The sequence below is a fragment of the Rhineura floridana genome, chromosome 2 (assembly GCF_030035675.1).
Source record: "Rhineura floridana isolate rRhiFlo1 chromosome 2, rRhiFlo1.hap2, whole genome shotgun sequence".
Classification (NCBI taxonomy): domain Eukaryota; kingdom Metazoa; phylum Chordata; class Lepidosauria; order Squamata; family Rhineuridae; genus Rhineura; species Rhineura floridana.
Genome location: NC_084481.1, coordinates 40,777,930 through 40,795,645, shown reverse-complemented (window position 1 = coordinate 40,795,645; position 17,716 = coordinate 40,777,930). Strand labels below are relative to the sequence as shown.

Sequence of the window (17,716 nt, the reverse complement as noted above, 5' to 3'; positions counted from 1 at the left end):
GGGTGGGGAAAGGGATACTTAATGGAAGAGAACGCCATCTCTCTCTCTCACTCTCTGTCACACACACACACACACACGCACGCACGCACGTTTCCAGTTCCCCTTGCCTTCAACGCGTGCCTTATCCATCGCCACAGTGGTTCCTCCCTGTGCCGGGTGCCAACATCCCTGCGCATAAATCCAGTAAGAAGGCTTACCCAGTGGCCTTTGGTGGCAATCTCCCTTCCATGAAGGGCCATTTTGTCCACAGTCAAACTGTGGTCAATGTCTCCTTCCTTTAAAAGCAATCTCAGTCCAGCGCAAGCGAGAGAAAAGGGGGTCTCCCTTTCAGGATCTCTCACTTACCACTCTGGCCGGTTCTCTCTTTCTCTCTCTGCATCCCTAACCCTCATCGGAGGCGTAGGTATGACTAGGCATCTCCCTGCACCCTTCGCTTACATCCCTGCTGTCGCCGCTGCTTCCTGAATCATCTTCTCTGCTAGCAAAGTTAGAGCTGGTGATGCCCAGGGCGGGCCAGCTGTCTCCGTGGTCGCGCGCCAAGGGCTCGCCTCATTCGCGGCTCCCATTGGCCAGCAGGCAAGCACGTGCCAGCCCCTCCTGGCTCTATATTAGGACAATATTTACCTCGCGCCCAGCTTCACAATGGTTGAGAGAGGAGGAAGAAGAGGAAGAGGTATAGACAGCGAAGCGGGTGCTGCCGCCGCTTCACAGTTCTTCTGTTGCCCCTTCTCCTCAGCTGCTCGTTTCTCCCTCAGGGACGCGCCATGAACTCCTTCTTGGAGTACCTAGCACGGGGCGGGGACAGCTTGAGCTTGCCGGGGAAGTTTGGCGGCTCTGAGTCCGGCGGCGTGGCGCTGCGGCCGCCCTGTCCCCTGTCAGCAGGCGGGGAAGGCGCCTACGTAGGGCCGGCGGCAGGGAGTCTGCCTGACTTTTCACCGGGCGCGGCGCAACAACAGCAACAGCTAGCGCCCTGCGCGCTTGCGCCGAGCGCTTTCGCCTCTGCAGAGTACAGCTTGCTCCGTCCCGAGACGCCCTACGCAGCCCCTGAGGAGGCCGGTGTCCCCGTTCGCTACGCCACGTCCGTCTACTCGGGCAGCGGCGGCGCTTACCTGCAAATGGACTACAGCGCGCTAAGCGATACCTTCCAGCCTTGCGCCAAGGATGCGCCTCCTCCGTCCGACGTCTGCCCCAAGGCCAGCTCCCAGGTTGCGCTCAGCACTTTCGAGTGGATGAAAGTCAAGAGGAACGCGCCCCCTAAAAGTAAGTGGCCCTGGATCCCTGCGGGGCTCATCTTTTAGAATATTGGCGATGCCGAACGAGCTTTGGGTTAGGACATGCTCGGGTCCTAGGTTCTGATTCTGAAACTTCCAAGCCCCGCCACGAGCCCCTCCCATCCAGTCCTGTGCAGGTCAATTTGGAAGTGCGACCTACAAAGTTAGTGGGGCTTACTCCCAAGTAAGAATGCAGAGGATGACAATCTTCCATTCTGGAAACAAGTTCCATTGCTATCGTCGGGACTTTCTTTCATCAAAGGAAAGGGGTTTTTAAGACCCGGATCATTCTGGTGGGAGATGAAAGAAAACTTGTTCAAACCTTTATAAAGAGTGGGCGTTAGCCCTTACTTTTCTCCCTGTCTGGCGTTCCTGAACTTCTATCGCTTCTATCGTCAGTACCTGCTTCTAAGGTTGCCACCCTAAGCATATCCCTTTGGAGGCAGAGCTGATTGAAATTAAGGAAATACGTTTCTTATCCCTTAACAGACTTCATCCTGCCCCCTTTTCTCAGCCAAAGTGGTGAAATGGTGCATTTGCCCATCTTTTCAAGGCACACTTTATGTCACATAAACTAATCCAGGTTAAAAGGGTGCGTTTGCATGTATTCAGTTCAAATAGCCTCAGGTTCCATGGTTTGGGCAGTAATCCCTAACAGTCCAACTCACCCAGTGCTTCTATTTTGCAGGCAAACTCTCCGTCTATGGATCTGCCAGCCCTCCTAGTGCTGTTAGGACCAATTTCAGCACCAAGCAACTCACGGAGCTGGAGAAAGAGTTCCATTTCAACAAGTACCTCACCCGGGCCCGGCGGGTAGAGATAGCAAATTCTCTGGGCCTTAATGACACTCAGGTGAAAATCTGGTTCCAGAATCGGAGGATGAAGCAGAAGAAAAGGGAGCGGGAAGGGGTGGTCATCCCTCGGCCTGTGGGGTCTTTTCACATCCCTCCCTCGGAGTCAAGCCCAACACAGCCAAGGATGCGTTCTGCACCCTCTTCTCCTGCCAAGGGCTCACCCTAATGGCTGTGGCACTGTAACAACACAGAGAGCCCTTAGGAACAGCATGAGACTGAAAAGAAGCCAGATAATTTTTTTTAAAAAAAACCTAAAATAAATGGGAAAAGTCTAAATAGTGTGAAATCCTGCACATTGTAAGATGAAGGACTTTTAAAAGACGATAATAATTGCACTAAGGTTTATGTTATCCCTGGAAAGTCTGGCTTTATCTTGTGTAGGATTGAAGAATACTCAAGGCACAAATGACATCTGGCTTCTTTACATTTTATTTACATGTATTTCAGGGAAAGCTGCTGCTAAACTTTGTTATGGGCCTTGTTTAGTTTATTTAAAAGGCTGGTCTTATGCTTATTTACTGAAGAAGAAGTCCCACGGGACTGACTTGTCGGCAAAGGATTTTAGGCTTGGTCAGCTGGCCTTCAGATTATTTTTATCTGTGTTTTTCTTTCTGTTCTTTGTGGGTGTTTGTATGGGTTTGGGGAAGAATCCAAGGGGGTGGGGGGTGGATTCTACAAAGGAAACCAAAGATAAGGAGCCATTTGTTTTGATAAACGGGCTTCTGCTCTGCCTTTGAAAAGCATTCATTTAAAAACAGTTAGGCCTTGATTTTAAATGAAATTTGAAATACTCCAGGGCTTCCCAGTGCTGCTTCTCCAAGGTGCCTGCGTGTAAACACAATCACTGGCTAGATCATGGTGGGGCTATCAGTAAGTAGCTTGATTCCTTTTCTTTTTCAGAGACTGGGCTGTGATTCTAAACAAATCTGTGCTTGCCGGAAACTTCCAGCGCAAACAGTGGAACTTTTACTAAGTACGTTGGCTTAAGGTGGGGTTTCTTTCCAGTGTATCTAACTTATGCTCAATTTTTGGTTTTGTATTTAACTTCTCATTCCAATATAGATTTTATTTTTTCATTAATAAATGCAAAACTTTAAAAGTGGTATGTAGAAAAGCAAGAAATTCTGAGATGGATGAACTTTCTCCTTATTGACTGTCATTGTTTGCACACTTTTGATTCTATGTGGGATCAGCAAAATCCTTCTCTTTTGGTTAAGTTTTCTATTAAAAGAGCAAAACAAAGAACCTCTCATAGTTCATCTAAGAGCCTGCAACACTATTTCTTAAAAAAAACCCCAACAAACCTGTTCTAATGTTGCATGGCCATCTGCAGTATAATAAAAGGAAGTCGATTCATAGTCCAGAGTCGAGAATACCAACAACAACAAAAAAGGACTGAAGAGTAAGGGAACAGGGGAAGGTACTTTCAGATTATGATTTTCACACAACTTCTAGATGAGTAATTTAAAATTAGGGCCCTGATAAAGACTTTTTTGTTATAATTTTTGCCAAATCATTTACTACAAAGTTTTTGACATTCTTTGTTATGAATGCCAGCTAATCTTAATCATGTCTACTCAGAAGCAAATCCTAATATTGAATTTAATGAAGATGACTTCCAGGTAACCGGATTAGGACTGCAGCCTTACTTCTCTCTCTCTCCTCTCTTTGTGTATGTATGGGGAGTGCCAGTTAAATAATGTATTCTGCCTTAATACTTTGAAGGAAGCAAAACCATGATTGAATAATGAGAATAAAGCACTGTGTCTCAGGTAAAGGTGTAAATTAGGAGTTGGGATACGATCCTGTTGTGAGCCATTTTAAATGAAGATCATGACATTAAGAAAAAAATGTAAGAATAAACTTTGACTGGGAACCCTTTACATATGTTGTTTGGTTATACCATTATAGTTGTTGGTGATGATGATGATTATTCTTGTGTATCAGCAATTGGATGCTAATCAGTCATGATAAAAAGAGGCAATCCTGTGAGGCTCTCAATATTTTAAGTGGTCTCCAGACTTCCATTCCAGAGCTCTTTGATATGGCAATGCCTCTTTTGAGGAACATTAAGATTTACACCAAAGTGATTGCTAGTAGGTTCTAACATCTTCACAGAAGGGAAGACATGTAGTGAGCTGACCCCTTAGCTCATGTAAGAAAGTCCTTGGATATTAAAGCTGATTAAATTACTTTCCAAATCAACAGAAATGAATCTTACATCCAAGTATTTTGGCACAGGTCTGCAGTTGCAATGGAAGTAAGTCCAACTGAGCAGATTGGAATTTCCTTCTGAGTAAACCTGCACAGAATCAGCAGGCATCTCCAATCTGGAGACACTAGAGTGGACCTTAACCCTCCCTTGCAAAGTTGCACCTGAAAGAAGAAAGTGTATTCAATCTCCCCCAACCCAAGTTTGTTGGCAGTCGATTGTTGCAGTTTGTTGAGATGTTTTCTTTATAGCAAGCAAAGCTCACTTAAACGGCTGGCACAGTGGATTTGTGCCTACTGTACTTTTTAGAAAGGTGTTGTAAGGTTGTAATCCTAAACGTACTTGTTGGGGAGTAAAACCCCATTGAACTTGGTGGGACTTGCGTCTGAGAAAAGGTGCATAGGACTGCATTTTCTCTAGGACTGCAGTCTTAAATATGAAATACAGACACTGTATTCCTTTGTTGTTTAATTTAGGGAAAATCTAGAAACAAGATCCAATCCTTTTGATCATCAGAAGGTATTAAAGAGACAGAGAACAAACAAAAAGAAACTGCCTTATCTGCATAAATACAGCAAGAGAGCATGTTTTACTGTGGAGGAGAATATATTGTAAACATACGACTGTTTTCATGCTGTGGTAGGCCCTTGAAGGAAGACGGGGTCAAGCAGAGTTCATGCGAGAGTGGGGAGGGGGAGCTCCCTCTTGCTAATATTTCTGGAAACTGTTGTTCAACACTGAGGGCCCAAAGAGTAGGAAAGGAGCACAAGAAAGCATGCTTCACCACTACTACCACCACTGCATCTTCAGCAGAGTTTTTCTCAGTAAAGGGACTGGTGAATTATATGTCTTAGGATGGAACCGGCTAACCATTCAGAAGCACAATGTGACAGTTTTGTGAAGGACTTTGAGGGCAGGTGCTGGGCTAGTATCTGGAGGCAAGGTTGGGCTGGATCCCAACAAAACGGAGGTGCTGTGAGCAAATGGTTCTTACGTATGTAAATTAGGAAGGCAACCTGTTCTGGACGAGGTAACCGTCCGCCTGAAGGAACAGGTACATAGCCTGGGGGTGCTTCTTAATTCCAATGTGTTGCTGGAGGCCCAGTGCGACAATTGCACCAGAAAAAAAAATCTGGGACAGACACCAGAACAAAATTTTGGGTGGGGGCACAGAAGGGGCAAAGTATATTTCTAAGTGGGTGAAATATACTGGGGGGGGAAGCTCCTTGTTTGGGGGGTCCTTTTCCCCCTTGCCCCACCCATGGCATCACCCCTGCCCTGGTGGCCTCAGTGGCCAGGAATCCCTATGTCCACCTCTGGTTGGTTCACCAACAATAGCTATTCCTGGACTGGGACAATCTGCCCTCAGTTATCCATGGTCTAATTGTTGTTGTTATGTGCCTTCAAGTCGATTACAACTCATGCCGACCCTATGAATCAGCGACCGCCAATAGCATCTGTCATGGACCACCCTGTTCAGATCTTGTACGTTCAGGTCTGTGGCTTCCTTTATGGAATCAGTCCATCTCTTGTTTGGCCTTTTTCTACTCCCATCTGTTTCTCCTAGCAGTGTTCTCTATGTGGGATTACCCTTGAATGCAGTCTGGCACCTGTCGCTAGTGCAAAATGTCACTGCCTGGCTACTTCATGTAAATGGTGAGTTGGAATAATATAACTCTGATAGTCAAAACACTGCACTGTCTGTCTGTAGGTTACAGTGCGCAGTTCAAGAATTGTTAGCATATAAAGCCTTGAACACTTGGTCTTGGTAGAGCTGGAAAAGATTCAGGAAAGGGCAATCAAAATGATCAAAGGGATAGAGCAACTCCCCTACGAGGAAAGGCTACAACATTTGGGGCTTTTTAATTTAGAGAAAAAACATGTAAAAGGAGACATGATAGAGGTGTATAAAATTATGCATGGCATTGAGAAAGTGGATAGAGATAGGTTTTTATTTGTCTCTCATAATACTAGAACTTGGGGACATCCAATAAAACCACATGTTGGAAGATTCAGGACAAAAGAAAGTACTTCTTCATATTGTGCATAGTTAAACTATGGAATTCACTCCCACAAGAGGTAGTGATGGCCACCAACTTAGAAGGATTAGATAAATTCATGGAGGATACGGCTATCAATGGCTACAAGCCACAATGGCTAGGTTCTACATTCACTGTTGGAAGCAGTATGTCTCTAAATACTAGTTGCTGGGAATAACAGGAGGGGTGTTCTTGCTTTCCGGTCCTGCTTTTGGGCTTCTTGTAGGCATCTGGTTGGACACCATGATAACAGGACTAGATCGGCCATTGACTTCGCACTCTTTTAATGTTCTTGTGGTGGCAAGATCTTGTTTATAGAACACCCTCCTAGGTGAAATCCAGCTGCCTGTCACACTCGCAGTGTTCAGGTGCAATCTGAAAACTTTTTGGGATGTAGGGAATATTTTTTGCTGACTTTGCTGCTGTTGTGCTTGAATGGTGGATGATAATGTTTCTGATTTTTAAATAATTGTTTTATGATTGTATTTATTTTGTGGGATATAAAACTGATGAAATAAGATAAAGTTGTTACAAAAAGTGTTTTAACTTGATTTATTTAGGCATAAGCATTTGGGAACTACAGCTGACCACCTCAGATGCATAAAATGTCATCGGGGAGGGAGAGGGAGAGGGAGAGGGAGAGGGAGAGGGAGAGGGAGAGGGAGAGGGAGAGGGAGAGGGAGAAGGGGAGAGAGAGAGAGAGAATGTGTAAATAATGGAGCCTGAAGGCTTTAAGAAATGCAACATGGTACAATCTGTGACAATCCTATGGAAAGATCAGTTGTAAATAGAATCCACCAGTCATGCAGAAGTCATCCTACAGCAAAAAGGGTACAATCTGTGACAATCCTATGGAAAGATCAGTTGTAAATAGAATCCACCAGTCATGCAGAAGTCATCCTACAGCAAAAAGGGATCCAATGGCTGAAATTAGAAATTCAGTATGTCACTCTGTTCAGCTTTGTTCAAGAGATTTCATTTTCTTGATTTCTACCAATGCATTGCTGATGAAATGTGAGAACCGTTTTGCCCACTGGGCAACGCATTTTGTTGTCCAACTCATGAGAAAGAAATGTCTCTTATGAAATTAAAAAGGTAAAGTAAAGGTGTCCCCGCACTTATAGTGTGAGTTGTTTCTGACTCTTAGGGTGACGTCTTGTGACATTTACTAGGCAGACCGTATATATGGGGTGGGATTGCCAGTTCCTTCCCCGGCCTTTCTTTACCCCCCAGCATGTGCCGGGTACTCATTTTACCGACCACGGATGGATGGAAGGCTGAGTGGACCTCATCCCCTTTTACCGGAGATTCGACTTCCTCCTTCTCTTGGAATCGAACTCCGGCCGTGAGCAGAGCTTCGGCTGTGTTACCACCACTTACCACTCTCATGTAGCGGCATGAATCACACTTGTATCATGCCTGTCTTTCAAAGATCTGAAGGTATCACACCTGAGATTTGATTCTGTGAGGTAGAATAGATTCAGCAAGCAAGGTTAACTTGGGCACAGTAAAGCAGAGGTGGGGATCTTTTGGAGCTGCAGCCAATGGTTGGTAGAGTCAGAGCCAAAAGCTGGAGAGTTTGCAGCATTGCATTGACAGCCACATGCCAGTGGTGGGTGGGGCCAGAGGCAAAAGTGGGTAGCGCAACACATGTAAATCTTACCTTTGTATAGTAGTCTAGTTTTACACACACTCACACACCTTACATCTCTACCCTCCATCCATCCAGCACGAGGCATTATCAAAGTGCAAGGACACACTCCAGCCAGGCAAAAGCACTCAGGGTCTGAAGCAGGACCAGTGGGGGTGTGTGGCCTGAGGAGAGTTCCAAGGGCCAGATACAGAGGCCTGGAGGGCCATATTAGGTCCCCTGGCCTGAGGTTCCCCACTCCTGCTGTACATATTTACTTGGATGAAAACCCCATTGAATTCAATAGGACTTATTTTTGACAGACATGCATAGGATTGCAATGTACAGTTGTTAAAGTTTAGCAAGATTGTTTGGGTTGATGGCAGATGTTTCCTTGTGCAAAAAGACCAGTGAGATAGATGGTTCTTTTTTCTTTCTATCTCTTTGTTATGCAGCTCTAAGATCAAAGTATACAATAAGGCACTGTTTAAAACATTCTGTGATGTATATGGGAACAAAACAAAGGACCCTCCACCTATCCCCCCCAAAATTGGTTTCTAGAGCTCTAGAAGGAAGAATTGAGGGCAAAATAAACTGATAGAACAGAAAAGGTATTTTATTACTAGCTGTCAGGCTTCTGCTTAGGACCTATGTGGGCTTTCCTTATATCTCCAGGCAAAGGGAAAATATGGTGCTGCTCAATAACTGTTTTATAGCAGAAACACTGAATGACACTACACATTCTCTAGAGCCATCTGACCTGCATTTGACATCTTAATTAAGGCTGCAACCCTCTACACACATACCTGGGAGAAAGCCCCATTAAATGCAATGGGGCTTCCTTCTGAGTTGACAATGCATAAAATTGTATGCATTACAATGTCCTCCTTTCCCTGCAATAGACCTTGTCTGTTTGGCCTTATCACCCTGCAGCTTCACAAAACAGGCTTTTTAATTCCTCCCCTCCATTTGTGCTGCTTGAACCAACAGCTGCCATCTGCTGGGTTCCTGTTCACCAGGCCCTTCTATGGGGATTCAGGCAATTTGTTTTATTTTTCTCCTTTACTATCCAGAAAAGTGAGATGAAATAAAATGCAATACAATAAACAGAGTTTTTGCATAATGTAACTTTTCCAGATGACTGATATAAAGTTGGGTTAGAATACTGCCGTGGAGTTTGCGGTTAGGCTGGTACTTTGGGCACTTAGTGGAATAAAACATTAAAAGATTACACAAAGTGTGCAATTGCTATCTAGTAAAATAGAATCATATTATTTGAAGGGATGAATCATGTGGCTCACTGTAAAGCCAGCACCTTCTTCATGACTTTTTTGGGGGGTTTGTAGCTCCTTGAATTACTGCCATGACACAGTGGGCCTTTTGAAAATGAAAACGGTTTGGTAGGTTCATCACGATGGAGCAGTCGAAAAGCAGGGGAAAGCTAAGATGTTTGGATCCACTTCAGCAAGCCTCAGCCAGGGCCAACCAAACTGCATAAAGAGCTCAAGCGGTTGCTTAGGATGGCAATATTTTTAGGAATGCTGAGAAAGCACAGTGCATTCTGAAGCATTGAAAGGAGTCTTGGGAATACATGTAGCAGATTGCAATAGGGAAGGGCTGCAGCTCAGTGGTAGAGCACATGCTTTGCTTGCAGAAGATCCCAGAGTGAATCCTTGGCATCTCCAGGTAGAGCTGGGAAAGACCCCTGTCTGAATCCTGGAAAGCTGATGCTCCTAAGTGTAGACAGTATTGAGGTGGTTGGACCAATGGTCTGACTCACTGAAAGGCAGCTTCATATGTTCATGTGTGGTGCATCTTTATGGGTCGGCAAAATACCTTAGACCAGTCTTGGTTTGCTTTTTGCCCAGAAGCACCTCACCCCCACCCCTCATGCTTCAGTGAATCCCCCATCTGAGTTTTCCTTTGGCTTCATCTTGTTATTCTTGGCCTTCATCGGCCTGAGCAGCAGACGCATAGGCACAAAGAAGATGATGAGAAAGGGAGCGCAATACGCAGAACTATAGCTCCCTACAAAGTGCTCTCCAAAGTGCTCACAGTTGCCTAAAGCCACTCTACACTCTGGGCAATTTCCCATTACCCCTGAGGGTACGTCTTAACTTTTTGACCTCAAGGCACAATGGAATATCTGGTTCTCCAGGGTGGCCATCAAAGCACTCTGCTGCTGGAAGCTCTGAAGCACTTAAAAACCTACTAAGGCTACAGTCATAAGCACACACTTTGAAATAAGTCCTAATTAAAAAAAGATATTTTTGAGTAAACATGCTTAGTGTTGTGTTGCATGTATGAGCACTTTGTTGGTGCGGTGTAAATGTTTAGATGTGTTTCAACTGGCTAGGTCAGCCAGGAATTTTTGGTAAGAAAAGCAGAAGAGCCCTGTTGCATCAGATGAATGGTCCACGGAACTCAGCATCTTGCTCCAAACAGTAACCATCCTGTTGCCCCTGGGAAGCCCCAGTCATCTAATGGCTGACTAGTAATTCTAGAGAGCACAGAAGACATTGATAATTCCTGAGTATTTGCAGGCTAGCATGGAATTAATATGTAACTACCACACAGCAAAACAATGATTACCATTGGAATTGGTTGCATTTCTGTTGAATCCAGAAGAGCTAAATAGGTCTGAGGAATGAATGATCCTTGCCTATCTTCTTGGTATCTCAAGATAAAATATACTGTCTGAGGAGCATTGGGAAATCTCTGTGTTCTGCTCTGCTTTTCTTTAAAATATCGGCTTCAGTGTCAAAAATCACACAGGCATCACACACAAGTTCATGTATTATAAATATTCTTAAAAGATTCTTTGAAAACTCTTTTTATTTAAGCCTTGAAAATCCATTGGAATGTTCTCTATTTTTGCTTTTATAGAATATACTCTGGTACTCTGGTTTCTCTTCAGATTGTATCAGTCTTTTGCCAAATGATGATTTGATTTTTGTGTGGCACTCTTCCACCAACAAAGTTGAGTTCAAAACAGGCCACAATAATACTAAAGCAAAATAACATGTCAGTCAATATATACATACCAACATGTCCAATGAACAATAACATAATGCAAGAAGTAATAAAAAATAGGGTGAAATCCAATGTTAGTCATGCACCCAGTAAGCCCAAGTTACTTAAGCTCATTGATTTCACTGGGTTTTACTCTTTAATCATAGAGTAATAACAATAATAATGAAAAAATTTGTCACAAAAATCAATAACATACTTCCTCACCGAAGAAGCCTAAAAACATTAATTAACCAGAACAACAGTATAAATCTAAAGCAAGGATAGCCAATATGGTGCCCTTCAGATGCTGTTGGAGTCCAACTCCCATCATCACCAATGAGCATGGCCAATGGTCAAGGTCAAGGATGATGGGACCTGTAATCCAACATCTGGAAGGCAGTAGGTTGGCTAAATCTAATCTAATTCAACTGATGAGGATGATATACTGATGATGATTCACCATTATTGCCATTCTTTTTTTATCATCATCATTGTAGGTATCATTGGGCACACATTCTTCTGCATAAGCAGCTCTGAATGGGAATAACACAAGAACACAGTAGACACACTATTAATAATGGGATGCTATGGGCCAGATTTCATATTAACAATGCAATCCTATTCATTTTTAACACAAAAAGTCCCTCTGTTCAGTGGAGCTTACTTCGAATTAAATGTGTGCAAGATTGCAACTTTTGACTTTAATTAATAATCATACAAAGTAGACACATTGATGGAAATGGTGCAAAAACAGAGAACTGTTAGGAAAGTAAACTCATAAACCTGGCAAGCCCTCAAGCATATTCTTTCTTGGAATTCCCATTCATTTCAATGGATTTATACAGAAGAGCACATTTCTGGGCTGTGCCTATTACATACCACGTTTACTGAGACTGTCCCATAGTCTTCTTTTTGTTAATCCCCACAGAGGAGGGTCACTGTTATTCCCATTTTACATTTTGGGGAATTAAAGAAAAACTATAGTACCAGAGTTTGTCCAAGGCCACCTAGTGAGCAGAGACTAAACCCTGAAGCCAGGAAATAGCCTTATGACATGCCATTCCCTTAATAATGTTTTTTTTCCTTCTCATGCCATATATTTTTCTGAATAAACAGATACACATGTTGACCTTGTAGTGGGGGACAGCTCTATATCCATCAAAATGACATAGCCCAAATATTGAGATTTACTTGTAAATTATGACTGAGCAATGCAACTTTTCTTACAGCAGCCTGAGAAGAGATAAGGGAAGAGAGGCACTTTCTATACAGAGCACTTCTTTAGGATAATTTCTTGCTGTGTGATACAGGCAGTTTAATGAAGCTTTATTTCCTGATGAACAATCTGAAGAGTGTAAGTGTTAGCTACAGTTTCTTTGCATTTTTCTGTCAGCAAGGGGGCCCAGAGGAATGAGATAATGCAACTCATGTGTCAATTCCTGAATAATTAAATAAAAAATGTCTGTAATATATATGGCCATACACATGAGACGAATAAATGATAGATAAGGTCTAGCATTCATTCATAGAACATTAAGCCCAGCAGTTGGGTGCCGCATATGTTCTACTGATGCCAAAACAGGTTGTAGGTTATGCTGCAAGGAATTAAGGCATGGTTCAGAATTCCCACTGGAACTGGAACACACAGAAAAGCCTTCCACCATCATCTTAGTGTGTTCTTAACGCTCTCTTGATCTCAGGTTTTTAGTATATTGGTCTTACTTCCCCTTCCCAGACATTCTTTTTAAAAAGCTATTTTATCTTAGAGCTTTTTTATATTTTACCTGGTCACTCCTATGTTATATACTCACAGACACTTTAGATGAAATGAGTCAAAATGATCATTAGGGGAATCTGCAGATTATAGATAATTTCCCCTCGCTGGATCATCACCTTGTAGTGGTGAGTGGGCTTGCATGTTCCAATGAACACTATGAGTGATGCCGTCGGGAGTCGTGTATTCCCAGCAGGGTCACTCACGGCGGTAAGGTCAAGGGAGAGGAACCACACAAAGAATGATCCAAGAAAGTCCTCAATGGCAGAACAGGTGGAGGATAACAATGTGTATGTTACAATGGCTGTGAAGGCAGATGAAGGCTGCAGCAGGTAAAAGACTTCCAATTGTTGTGGTATCCATGCCATTGGAACAAAGCCTTTTTCTGTCAAGACTGTGTGTTGATCGTCGTGCGCTGATCTCCCCACATAAAACAAATTCATGCACAGGCGTCTTCCTAGCAAAGACCTTATCTTGGAAGACAATCTTACTCAGCCACGAGTGATCGCCAATGAGATAATTTAGCAAAGAAATCTGGCTGTTAGATTAAGCAAGAAAATCAGACCAACAGTGCAGAAACAATAAGCATGTTCATGTAAAAGTACATTCAGTTTGTATCAATAGATCTTACCTCCAAGCATCATTCCTTTTAATAGCTAACTTGAGTGGTTGAGTGCCTATCAGTATGGAAGCCAAGCAGGGCCATCCAAATGGATGGTTTACTAGGGGGATCATTTTAGGTATGAAGAAGCATATATATTTACTAATAGGCAAAAAAAACCCTTGCGGTTTAAGAACGTACCTATAGCCCACAGATATTTCTATTAAACTTTAAAAAGCAGGGAAATTGGGTAGCTATAGTGAATGCACCAGGGGAGCAAGAGACCTGACCTCTTCTCTGAGATATTGTACTGCCCTACAAATTTGTCAAAATGTATACACAATTTGGGTTGGTCTTTTACAGTCCAATCCACTTCCTGTGTAGCTTGGAAGAATTTGGTAACTGAGCATATGGTGAGTGGTGGCAACATCTGCCATCTCCAAAGATGGAGAATTACATTTTTGTATGTTTGTTGGTGTTCTTACTTTGCTTCTTTCCTGTGTTACTACTGTTTCTACAGAGAATCTAACCTAGAAAATTATATTTCTGTCATTATTCTTCCTAGAAATCTGTGTCAAATTTATTTTTATTAATTTCAAAGCGTTTTTATTGGTCCCACCTAAATTTAAACCAAAGCTGTCCCTGGGATCATATGATGGTGAAGACAGCCTTTTGTGTTTCAAATTGGAGGCTATGTTCTATTTCTATTTTGGGTAGATTAAAGTTGAATCCGAAACTACAGTTTGATGTAAAATCAGACCGATTACAATATGTTGCTACTTCAGCAATGACTCTAGCTATTGGAAAAAATAAACTTTGTCTGCCCAAGATGCATGTTTTCGGTGTCTTATGCATAAACCATTTCACTTAAGGAAACGTGGGCATGGTCAATTAAAAACATAGAGCACACCTAGAATTTTGCTAGAATATATTTCACCTTCCACTGTTTTATCTTGTGCAAACTGAGACATTCCTCGTGTCCACTGGAAACTGTTCTGCAGGATAGTCAGTGCCATTATTCCACAATTGTTTTTGGAGCTTTTTTTAGTGCTGCAAAGTGTTGCTATACTTCACACATTATCAGAAACAGGAGCAAAAGAAAATGATTTCCTATAGGAAACTTCACTAAAATTTCAAAGTAAATAAAGCATATTTAAAGTGACCATCTGAACTCTATCAACTGTCTTCATATTGTTGCTTCCTCCGTTAAACAAAGATCAACGCAACATGTCTTGTTTCTGTTATTTGGGCTGACTGCAGGTGTTTCTACCACTCACCATATGCTCAGAGGCACATGTTACCAAATTCTTCCAAGCTACACAGGAAGTGGCTTGAACTGTGAAAGACCAACCCAAATTGTGTTTGGAGTTTTACAAATTTGTATGGCAGTACAATATCTCAGAGAGGAGGTCAGGTCTGCTCTCCCCTGGTGCTTTCACTATAGCTGGCCAATTTCCCTGTTTTTTAAAGTTGGATAGAAATATCTGTTGGCTATAGGTACGTTCTTAAACCGCGAGGGTTTTTTTGTTTGTTTTTTCTTTGCCTTTTAGTTAATTTCTCTGCTTTTTAATCTGGGAGATAAGAAATGGGATCCTGTGCAAGTATGCTGAGAATGGATTGATCATTTGCATGCTTACTGAGTTCAATTGGATTTACTCCCCTGCAATCATGCTTTGCAGGGCTGGCTCCAAAGGGCGGCCAGGTGGGGCCCTGGCTGAAGGCCCCACAGCCCACAGGGCCCCCTGAAGGGCCCCTTGTTATGGTGGGGAAGTAGTGCTTCTCTTCTGCAGCAGGCTCCCTGCCACGGATTGCAGGGAGGGAGCTGCCCGCTGGCCCACCCACTCGCTCGCTCTCCCCCTGCCCACCAGCTCGCTCCCTCACTCACCCCTCGCCCCACCAGTTCTCTCGCTCACCCTCCTCCCGCCCACTCGCCCTCCTCCCTTCATACTCGCTCGCTCACCCTCTCCACCCACTCGCTCACTTGCCTGCTGTCCCACCCCCCGCCGTTCCCACTGCTCGCTTGCTCTCCTGCTGGCCATCCTGCCCCTCTGCTCACTTGCTTGCTCACCCACCATCCCACCCCCCTGCCTGCTCACTTGCCTGCCCGACCTCTCACTCCTCTGCCCGCCTGGTAGGTAGGTAGGTAGTTGGGGCATGCGTGCATGTGTGTGGGTGCCAGGGCCCAGGGCAGGCTGGTGCCCAAGGGCCCAGGCACGCCTGAGGCCGGCCCTGATGCTTAGAATAGGTGAAACTGACCACAGGAGGATGGGGAGAGGAGGAGGAGGGAGGGCAGAGGAGTGGAGGGGATGGGAGCAGGCAGGAGGGGGACAGGAGGAGGAGGGCAGGTTTGATCATTTGTATGCTTATTGAATTCAATGGGATTTATTCCCATGCAATCATGCTTAGGATAGGTAAAACTGACCGGGGGGGTAGGAGGACAAGAGGGAGGGAGGGAGGGCTGGAATGGGCAGGGGAGGAGGAAGAATGAAGAGGTGTCAGGCCCAGGATGCGACTCAGGAAACAGACCAGAGGTTGTAGTTAATTCGTGTTTTATTAGGGTAATGTCCAAAGACTGCGCTTTCTCATGAAGCAATACAGGGATACAGGTCCTGCGACATTGGGAGAAAGTTGACAGAGCAAGGGGCTGCTTCCCGCCTGTTCTTTAAGAAGGGGCTAAACGGGCGCGCAACCTTTCGCTCCTCCTTAACTCCCCCTCAGGTACTGCCCGACTTCCCCCCCTTCTCTCCTGTCTTTTCAACTGTCTGCGTGTGCGTGGTGAGGGGGGAGGCATCACCTCCTCCTCTTCTGAAGTGTCCGATTCCACTATGGGTGATAAAGAAGGAGCTGAGGGTAAACCATCTCTCCGCCTTTCTTCTGTGATCAGCCCTCCCTCTTGCTCTGAGCTGCGGAGAAGGGAGGGCCTGGGAATGTCTGGGGGGGATTCTAAAACTTCAAGGCTCTCAGGCTCCCCGTTGCTAGGCGACCCTATCTCTGGCATGTCCTCTGTTTCGGCTTCGCTCCACAGAGGGTAAGTTCCTCCCTCCTCCCTCTGCCAGCCATCTGAATCCTCTCCTTCCAACCCCCCAGGAGCCCAGCTCATCCTCCCGACACCATCCCCCCTCCCAAGCTGTGCCCCCCTCTCCCTGTCTGGCTTGGGGCGGTGAGGAAAACGTTGATGGAAAAGTTTTACTAACTCTGGAGCATGCACATCATCTGCATTTTCCCATGATCTGTCAGCCACTCCATAGCCCTTCCAGTGAATCAAATACTGCAGCTTGTGGCGTCTGATCCTGGAATCTAAGATCTCCTCAACTTCAAACTCAAGCTGCTCATTTATCAGGAGTGGAGCTCCGGGAGGCTCCTCCGGCCGCAGTTCACTGGGAGGGGCAGCTTTCGTCAAGAGGGATCGATGAAACACAGGATGTATTTTAAACGTGTCAGGTAGCTTCAGCCGGTACGCCACGGGATTAATTTGAGTTTCTATTTCAAAAGGACCCACCCTTTTGTCTTGTAATTTTCTACATTTGCCCGGCATCTGGAGGAAACGGGTGGACAGCCATACCTGGTCTCCCGGTTGAAGGGGGGGGCCCTCCTTCCTGTGCAGGTCAGCAACTCGCTTGTACTCTGTTTTGGCTTCGTTTAACTGCTGTTTCAGTGTTTGTTGCGCCGCTTGCAATTCTTTTAGGAAGTCCTCAGCTGCCGGTACCAGCATTCCTTCTGAGCTGCTTGGAAAGACTTTAGGATGGAATCCATAATTCGCGAAGAATGGGGTTTGTTGAGTGCTGGAGTGTAGAGAATTGTTGTAGGCAAACTCTGCAAAATGCAAATATGATACCCAGTCAGTCTGTTGATAGGACACATAACTTCTTAAATATCTTTCCAAAATGGCATTCAAGCGTTCCGTTTGCCCATCTGACTGGGGGTGATGGGCGGAGGAGAGTTTTAATTCCGTCTGCAACTGTTTCCACATTGCTCTCCAAAATTTGGCTGTGAACTGAGTTCCTCGGTCTGAGACTACACTGTTTGGCAACCCATGCAGTCGGTAGACTTCTTTGATGAATAACTTGGCCGTTTCCTTAGCCTCTAAGGCCCCTGCACAAGGGAGGAAATGCGCCATTCTGGTGAGTAGATCTACCACGACTAAAACGGCTGTCATTCCTTGGGAGTTGGGTAGATCAGTTATAAAATCCATGGAGAGATCCTTCCAGGGTTCATGTGGGACAGGCAACGGTTGTAACAGTCCTGCTGGTGTCCCTGTTTGTGTTTTTGTCCGCAGACAGACAGAGCAGGACTTTACATAGCTTTCAATATCCCTACGCATTT

General features: G+C 44.6%; 1 protein-coding gene across 1 annotated transcript in view; it reads left to right on the top strand.

Annotated features, from left to right (window-relative positions):
- The first annotated feature begins 625 nt into the window (after positions 1 to 625).
- LOC133376376 (metaxin-2) overlaps positions 626 to 17,716 on the top strand; it is a 113,149-nt gene continuing 96,058 nt past the window's right edge. Inside the window, exons 1-3 of the mRNA XM_061608393.1 lie at positions 626 to 1,260; positions 1,960 to 2,123; positions 3,026 to 3,098. Of these exons, the coding sequence (XP_061464377.1) occupies positions 765 to 1,260; positions 1,960 to 2,123; positions 3,026 to 3,098 (733 nt within the window). The 5' untranslated portion in view covers positions 626 to 764. The remainder of the gene's footprint in view (positions 1,261 to 1,959; positions 2,124 to 3,025; positions 3,099 to 17,716) is intronic.